This window comes from Pollicipes pollicipes, unplaced genomic scaffold (genome assembly GCF_011947565.3).
Source record: "Pollicipes pollicipes isolate AB1234 unplaced genomic scaffold, Ppol_2.1 Scaffold_4881;HRSCAF=5763_pilon_pilon_pilon, whole genome shotgun sequence".
NCBI lineage: Eukaryota > Metazoa > Arthropoda > Thecostraca > Pollicipedomorpha > Pollicipedidae > Pollicipes > Pollicipes pollicipes.
The window spans coordinates 13,330,104-13,339,151 of NW_023596576.1; the positions used below are offsets into that span (position 1 = coordinate 13,330,104).

The 9,048-nt window shown below is 53.2% G+C and overlaps 1 protein-coding gene across 1 annotated transcript in view; it reads right to left on the minus strand.

Moving 5' to 3' along the window:
- Positions 1–462: 462 nt before the first annotated feature.
- LOC119100008 (uncharacterized) overlaps positions 463–9,048 on the minus strand; it is a 45,999-nt gene continuing 37,413 nt past the window's right edge. The window contains exons 8-16 of the mRNA XM_037223127.1: positions 7,812–7,892; positions 7,264–7,332; positions 6,571–6,660; positions 6,129–6,203; positions 3,357–3,549; positions 2,836–2,965; positions 2,028–2,090; positions 1,923–1,991; positions 463–603 (exon numbers count right to left, since the gene is read on the minus strand). Of these exons, the coding sequence (XP_037079022.1) occupies positions 463–603; positions 1,923–1,991; positions 2,028–2,090; positions 2,836–2,965; positions 3,357–3,549; positions 6,129–6,203; positions 6,571–6,660; positions 7,264–7,332; positions 7,812–7,892 (911 nt within the window). The remainder of the gene's footprint in view (positions 604–1,922; positions 1,992–2,027; positions 2,091–2,835; positions 2,966–3,356; positions 3,550–6,128; positions 6,204–6,570; positions 6,661–7,263; positions 7,333–7,811; positions 7,893–9,048) is intronic.

The following is a 9,048-nucleotide window of genomic DNA, read 5'->3' on the forward strand; positions in this document are numbered from 1 at the left end:
CAACGCGTACTTATCAATGTCATGAGAAAGACTAACAAATATAAATGAGCTCGATTATTTCCCTCCTAGCATAACTTTAGTAAAGCTTATAGCGGTTTTGTGTCATTACTATTTTTATAATTTCATGAATGTGGATATCCTATTCAGACTTGAGACGTAAGGCTCGGCTGATATTCAAATATTGTTTTACCTGCACACAGATATGTGGCTCTGACTAATGCCTACTTGTCAGTGCACACGCCAAGCCAATATTTCCAGGTCATCTAAACGTACATATAACCCAATAATACAGCTGAACAATACAACCCGGCACGCAGATCTACTCGGCGTTAGATTGTTTCCATATATTTGTGAAGGGGTCAGCTGGAAACCCACACCGCGCCGCACTCCCCCTTGATTGGCGCCAGTCGGTCGGCACAAACGCCACAGCGACCCGAGCCCCGTCGCGGCTCGCCGCGCCCCCTACCGTCCTCCAGGCTGGTCAGGCGGATTGCAGGGCGGCAGGTCAGACGGCAGGCCGATCGTCAGCGCCTTGTTCACCGAATCGTGCGCAGTTGCAGGTCTCCTCGGATGTCCCGCCTCCTGACAGCGCTTGCGGCACGCCTGCCGGACACGGCGGCGTCAGGCGAGTCGGTCGGCCAAGCCGGCCACGTCCACCAGAGAACACAGCCCGACCGGCCAGCCACCCACGCGTCATGTCAAATGGTCCTGCTAGCCGCCGCGCAGCTATAGCTAGGGATATATATATATATATATATATATATATATATATATATATATATACATGTATACATACAAAGTTGGTATTATAGTTAATCGTTGTTCATTTACAGGGGCATCATCCAGCATAGACAGCAGTATTTCGTTTCAAACCAGCCGCAGAATATAAAAATTAAAAACCCACCCCCGATCGCACGAGCACTTGACGGCCCAAGCAAAGAAGGTAGCAATAATGGGCGTCAAACTGCTGAGGTGCATTGGCGCCCTGGCACGGCGGTTTTCAGAGCCGTGCTCTGACTGACGCGCATCAAACCGACGCGGGAACGTTGTCCTGTCGCACAACGCATCAAAAGAGCCAGGCGACCGACCAGAGCCGGCCGGTCACTATCCATCCCACACCAGAAAAGGGCTCCGTGAGCGCCCTTCACACGTCCGATATCTAAGCTCTTCGTGAATGGCACACATGCTGCCGGACGACGGCACACGGACGGACCGTGGGCGTGTATTTGGTCTTGTCACCCCCACTCGGCAGTGGAGCGGCACGTGCCGTGCGGGCGGTCCACGCGATCGATCCGCTTCTGCAAACGGAGACACCCGCCGTCAGCGTGTCGTCTCTGACGCTTTCCTCTGGGGTGGCAGCCGCATGCTTGTGGGTCAGACGTGTTGCACGAGACCACAATGCAAATGCAGCTTCCCCTCCAAACTACAGGAGTAAACTGCAAATGCTTATTGCCTACGGTGCCAGAAAGCACTGTCAGTATTTGACTGACAGCGTTTTGAAGAAAAAGTCACTTTGGAGCACTGTGACTGCGTGCCGGCATAATTACACTTCTGAAACTACACGTCAGCAGTTCCCCAGTATAAAATCAGCTTGGCGGCTTTACATTGTAACTTCTTCGCGTCGACAGTGTAACGCCACTGGCATTGTGTGTCAACAGCGCTGGTGTGAGGCGACGGCGCTTCACTAGCCATCAGGGCTGTCAGCACCACTACAATGACGGGGCTGTGTGTCCGCACTGTCACGCCTACAGTTTCGGAGTGGCATGTCAGCAGTGTAAGTGTCCTGTCTGCATACGCTGCTACAGTGGCAGTGTTACACCATGCACAGTGCATTCCAGCGTTACAGTCGCAGCGCTGGAACCGCGTGTCAGCTGTGTGCGAGCGCCGGTACTCCGGGGCCAGTGCTGCCGCGCGCCACTCACCCGCCGCATGCCGACGATGGTGGTCAGGCCGGGCAGCACGCTGAAGCCCTTCTCCTCCGGGAAGGGCAGCTGGTCGGGCGGGTGGATCAGCACGCGCACGCCCACGTCCGGCGTCAGCAGCGAGGCGTACCGTTTCGGGTCGACATTCAGCGTCACGCGCAGACCGGACTGGCCGTAGCGTATCAGACGTCAGAGGTACGGAGGGATGATTCATATCGTACACATGTTATGACGTCCCGTGCGTACACATGGGTCTCGTATAACGTCCCGTTCGTGGCCTATCAGACGTCAGAGAAAAATATGTGGCATATCGGACGTCAGAGGCATATCAGGACGGTTCGCACCGTACACGTGGGTGTTCCGGCCCATCGCCAAAATACAGAACGCAAAGTGAAAAGGTATATGTGAATGCGAGGGACTTATGCGTAAGTATGCAAGGCAAACCTAGCCGTAATACTGGCCTACACACATTCATTTATTCATGCATTCTTACGTGCACGCACATACATACACACATACATACATACACTCACCATACACACACACACACACACAAACATATATATATATATATATATATATATATATATATATATATATATATATATATATATGTGTGTGTGTGTGTGTGTGTGTGTGTGTGTGTGTGTGTGTGTGTGTGTGTGTGTGTGTGTGTGCGTGTGTGTGTGTGTGTGTGTGTGTGTGCGTGTGTGTGTGTGTGTGTGTGTGTGTGTGTGTGCGTGTGCGTGTGTACACAAACCTGCACTTCACCACGGCGCATGTTGCACACGTTCCGGCAGCCCAGACGGCAATGGTAACCTCACTATATGATGGTATCGACGGCCAGCTAACAATAGTAGCCACATATAATATATTCTGTATGTAGCCGAAATAGTGAAACAGCTGCCCTTACCTGGGATCCATAGGACCTGGTCTTGTTTGGCGTTTGATGCATCCACTTCCCCCCCGCTTTCTTGTAGCGGAAGCCAGAGTTAAAGGTGAAGCAGTTTCCATAACCATCGCTCTGCCATCGATGGAAGTCCCTGAAAACGGACATTCGAATTTGATATTGCTTTGCGAGACCAACGTGCCCGCATTCAGTTCTAAAATAAGCCGTTTGCCGTTTTCGTAGGGGTCGTCAACGCAGCATCACAACAGCGCCCGAATGACTTCAATTGTGATACGACGCTATCCAGTATGCAGTGATGTTTTCTTGTCTGCTTCCTGCTCTCTCGAAGAAATGCAGCATACGCTTCCCGGTATCGAAACAGCATTTGATATGGTAATTCGATGTAGAAAATGAGGCGCAGGTCAAGTCATGCACGCAAATTACCTCAGCTAAGCAGATCTGAGCAGCAAGAGCGGCACCAAGTGTTATCAAGACGCTTTAATCTCACCCAGATCTCTCCCAACACGTCGTGCACTTCCACTCACTCGTGGGTACACTTGGTGTTGTCCAGAGAGCAGGAGGTGATGAACTGCGAGCTCTTTATGCCGTACTGCTTCATCTCGTCCGCGGAGGGAGTGAAGGCCCGCCGCAACATCTTCAGGTCGCCGTCATTGGTCTTGAGCTTTTCCAGCAGCTTCCTAAAGCTCTTGTTGTCCCCCAGATCATCGAATACGGAGTCTGACAGGTCACGGAGCTGCTAAACGGACTCTTCGAACGGGCGCTCAGTGCATTGCGTGTTTGCTAACGATACATGCGGTAAAACATCACGGGCCTAACGACCCGTTGTGCAATTTATGGAGTTCTGACCTCCAAATCCCTTGGTGCTCCAGCCCTGCCCTGGGGGAACCGAGACCAGGCCTTTTAGCGTTGAGAGCCGAGCCCAGTGACCTCTATTTGCTCTTTTCAAGCCCCCGCGGTTTCGTCACTTTTCGCAGCGTGAGGCGGACGTAAACCTTCCCCGCGCACCGCTTTCACGGCCGATCCACGCGGGCAAAACGAAGAAAAAGAATGATGGTCCTGCACGTGGTCCAGCTTCCTGCTCAAAGCATTTAAAGCCATCTCTTACGGTTCGACTGTCGGATCGGATCCAACGAGGTTGAACGCACTCCTGTCGTGTCTGCGTAGCTTTTCATGTATCTACGAGGTGGGACTGATTCGAGTAGAAAATCCCCTTCCATCTACTTTCCGAATGAAATGCGATGGTGTCATGAACTTGTATCATGACCCACTTGGGCCCCGACATGTGATCACCTTAAACTTAACCGTACCGGTAACTATGTGACGGTAGTGCAATGGTTAACGTGTTTGCGCTAACTACTGCGCGCTTGGGAATCCAGAGGTACGGGGTTCGACTCCCCGCGACGTCCATCGTTTCTGCCAGGGTAAGATGCAGGCGACGCCATACAGCCTCAGCAGCTGAGTGCGCCGTAAAGTCCCAATATCACACACACACACACACACACACACACACACACGCGCGCGCGCGCACGCGCACGCGCACGCACACGCACACGCACACGCACTCAAATTTAAAAATGTAATGGATCACGACGATAGTGGTGCCTTGCTAAATTATACCAACACTGTTTTGAACGAGTTAAACGTTTGACCAAATGTGACCTCGGTCTGGAATTTACCTTAAGTCATCACGAACTCGTGCCAGTCGTTTTATTCATGAGACTACGCCCTTGTCGGCTAATTTTACCAACACTTCGATGTTTGACCCGTTACTTTGACACCCAGTCACCTTGGAAAAGGCCACAGACCTTTAAACGGTGTCCTATCAAACCCCTTTGCACCTCCAGGCCACGCGACAAGACGAAGTACTGCAGAGCACGACAATGGTGAGTCACCAGCCATCAGTTTCAATACTCTGCTCCTCACGCTCCTGCCTGCGACATGCATGAATGCAGTTGAAACTGCCAGATCACGAGAAAGGACCAAGCCCAGACATTTCCAATTTCATTACACGGTTCCGCAGATACCTCCAAGCAGTTCAGGGGCTCCGCTCCCCGCCCCGCGGACGATACTGGCAAAGGCTTGCGTGGAGAGTCACCGGAGCGGTCAGAAATCTACCAACTGCTTGTGTGCCAGCGGAGTTTTAAGGTGTTGGTTATGTTGAGAAAAGTGAGTGTAGGTGCTGTCACACCTGTCGTGCTGATTGTTCCGCCCGCGTTTGCAAACACGCCTCACCCTGCCGAAGGCTCGAGCCCCGTGTCCTCACCACTCGCTGCTGGCGTCGCTAAAACACGACTGCAATCGGCGCACAGTGGAAATTTGAGACCGAAAGTCAGGGCACGACGACTGACAGAGATGCTGAGCACGCTGCGCCCGAAATGGGACGTGATGACGTGTCCATGCCCCAACACACTGTCACTCTGACAGCATGGTGGTCCCCAGCAGCCGAATGACTCGTGATGACTCACCGGACTGGTAGCAGCCGTATACGTCGCAGGTCATTTCACACCTGCATGTGGGATCGAAGAACGTCATTGATCCGTTTCCGTCGTCAACTGAAATGGAACAAAATGCTTCCACACATGCATGGATGGGACTCCAGGTGCATCTTGTTCATCAAGATGCTGTTTATTCTGATCGATACAAGATATGATTCGAGAATACTGCCGGAATCGAGGGTGACCCTAGTGTTAGCAATGTTCATGGGTTTTTGGTATAGCATGAGTGGCTACATGACAATGAAGAATCTCAGGCAGGGGATTATGGTGAAAAGTGGGGAATTATGGATCAGTGGACCTGGACTGATGTACCTGCCCTCGTAATTGTCCGTAATGGGAAACACTGGAATCAGTTACCTCCATCTTTGCAATATGAGCCCTTTGAGTCCTCTAGGTCGTGATGGATCCTGATTCTGCAGTCATGGCACATCGCTGGCAGAAGTGCACAAGGAAAATCTACGTACAGACGTGCGACTACCAAACTGCCTGGCCCACCTACAACTTCCCTTCAAGCGCTACATTCTCCAGATTGACAACGACAAGTGCATTAGCTAGAATGTGAATAAACACGAGGGCTCTCAACCATCCTACCGCCTTCGATGCCGTTCTTGAACATCCAGGGCTGCATCATATCCCCACCATAGTTCTGCGAAGCAAAGACACAGCAGTCCTGTTTTATGACCAGTACGGGAGCGTATTCCACCCGACATTGCCCGAGCACTACCATCGACGCTACACGGGCCGAGCGGTCGCCACGAACATGAAAACTGCGCATGTACGTGATGTCTACGGCCCACCCACCTGAGCGGCGCTCACAGACGGGTGTGCGGCCCACCCATCTGGGCGGCGTCCACAGACGGTGTGCGGCCCACCCATCTGAGCGGCGTCCACAGACGGGTGTGCGCCCCAGCCATCTGAGCGGCGTCCACAGACAGGGTGTGTGGTCCACCCATCTGAGCGGCGTCCACAGACAGGGTGTGCGGCCCACCCATCTGAGCGGCGTCCACAGACAGGATGTGCGGCCCACCCATCTGGGCGGCGTCCACAGTCAGGATGTGCGCTCCAGCCCACCCGGGCGGTGTCTGTAGTGCGCGCGTGCCCACCTGAGCCCTGCCCGGAGCCTCCCTGCGCCGTCTGGCGGCGGCCCTCGGACGAGGCTCCGGCGGCGCCGACTGCAGCCGCCGGCCGGTCAGCCGCGCCCGGCCGGTGGAGCCCGGAGGCCGCGCGGCGCCGCCGCTCCCACCGGACGGTCTGGGCGAGGTACTCCTGCTACTCCGTGGAGGACCAGTGGTTCGCACCTGGCGCCGTCGTCTGACGGACCCGCCAGCCGCTTCTGTAGGAGCGGAGCCGAGAACGCACTGGAGTCACTTCAAATCACATTACCATTTGTGTACCACGTTAGAGAAATGAACACACGTGACCTCCATTCGAAATAATTGTAGCCCCCTTGGGCACCAAGAAGGAAAAGGAATAGCACGCCTCCAAATAATATTCCGAAAATATTGGAGCAAGACGTAAACAGGCGAAGTGGGGAACAGTCATTCTCCACATCATGTTCATGTCACGGGATACATTCCTTAGACAATACTCTTTCAGTGGCGGGGGGAGCACGTGCACGGAAATATCACTTTCACCTTTGTAAAACGACATGTGCACTTTCCCGCTAAAAATGCACCACGACGTGCCAGTTCGTAAAGCGTCGTGAGCACCGCAGGCAATATTGAAATCGACGGCGCCAATATAACTCATCATCATGCAAAGCGTCGATGTCGAATGCCAGCGCAAGCACACCTAAGCGGAAACGCCGCTTCCGCTTGCCCAGAAGAACGCGAAAACATTCCCACTCGCTAGGATTTCTCCAACCGCATCACACTCTAGCGGACAATGCGCTGTCGGCGCCGCGCACGGCTGGCGGGCGGCGCCATCCGACACGTACCGGTCACGGCCTCGGTGACGTCATCAGCGGTTTGGCCCGTCGCGCCAATCGATTCCGTCGAGTCGGCACCTCAGGAAGACAGTTCAGAATAAGCTGCACAGTACGGTGCGCTGCGACTGCTGCACATTCTGGCATTGTCGTAATATGAAGACATGCCTCCTCGAAGAAAACTCAACAACCACAATACAAAGTAGAATCGCTTGATGCCCGAGCAAAGACTGCGGGTAAAGACAACAAGCTTCGAAGTGCCAAGCGGTCTGTCTAGGAATGAATTATGAAAGAACTGGTGGTCGAGCATCGGCCATCCAGTGTCTTCGCCATTGTTTTTCAACGTTTGTCAAGCCCGACCATACATGAGCGCCCGATGCATAAGCAGTTGCAAATGTAGCGCGCTGTCTGGTTCACTGGCGCCTCGGAGCATGAGAGGCGCCCCACGTGCTGTCCGAGCACACACGACCAAGCCTGTGGCCGGCTGTCGCCCTGCACTGTGCGTCAGAGATAGAGCGGGAGGGACGGGCTGTGCCCCTGGTGCTCGCGTCTATAGGTACCTTCCTTCTTGCCGACTCCCGGCTGCGTGGACACCTCGTAGAAGGTTGGCTCTGCTGATTCGGCGGCGCCGTCAGCTTCGTCTGGGGGCAAGAGGTTTGCTTTATCCGCGATGACTGCCGACCGCAACAGACGTCATACGCACGAGACATGACAAGCAGCGACTCGCGCGCCTGCGAACGCTGGCGCCGCTTCGCTGGGCGACAGATTAACTCGTGCCAACAATGCCCCCAGCCACGGCTGCTCTGCCGGCGGCTGAGAGCTGATGCTGCCCGAAACCGGGCACAACTTCGGGTTGCAATTTATTCACGAAGCATTTCTTCCCGCACAAAGCTTCGTATAAGATGGTGGTGGTAAAACACGCCTGGTGCTGTGTACGCTAACTTTCGTGTCGCAAACCCTCGCACGATAATTTTGACGCACACATATTTGTATCGGTGCAATTTCACGTTCGGAAATCTTCGCAATCGGCGAACTTTGCATACACAAGTTTTCGCACCGCTTTTTGGACGTCGTTCTTCAAATTTTTTTTTTTTGTATCGGTAGGTGTGATTACTTGCACCGCATTTATTCGTACACGACTTTCTTCACGTCGCATTCCGAGCATACGTCATTATGAAATATGCCGCGTTGAGAGCAGAAACATTGCCAATTGATGAGCGCTTTCTTTTTGGACAAAGTTAAGTGCCCAGGAGCGTCGCGATGGTGCATTGCTTCGGCGCGACTCTTCTCTCCAGAAGATTCGTGAGTCGTGCGTGCTGCACACATGCCAACATGGCTTCTTTGCTTCTTGCATTAGTTAGTGTGGTAACCTCATCTGAAGAAGTCGCTCCAGATTCGGTGACGGATTTTGTGAAGATCCCAATCGGCTTAAAAGAAATTTCCGACATTTATATGGGGTTTTGAACCGAACGATCATGAAGACCTTTCAGTGCTGGTCACAATCCCGCGCTGCTTGAGTCTTGCAGCCCTTGTAGTTTATGAGCTAAACGCCCGCGAAAATGGAGAAGGGTATATCGGGCAGTGTTTCAAGGTCGCCTTGGCATTTGCAACATCATGATAACGTCATTCAAATCCTGCCATTACCGAAGCCATTCGAGGTCTAAAAAATGTGATTCCCGAGGCGTTCATATCTGGCATTCGTGGGCGCAATTTCCAGATAAAACAGCTGTCAACTGCCTCTCCGTGTTGTGCGAGGTGCGACGGCGTATTCAAACCATGGCGTATTTAGGAGCAAAT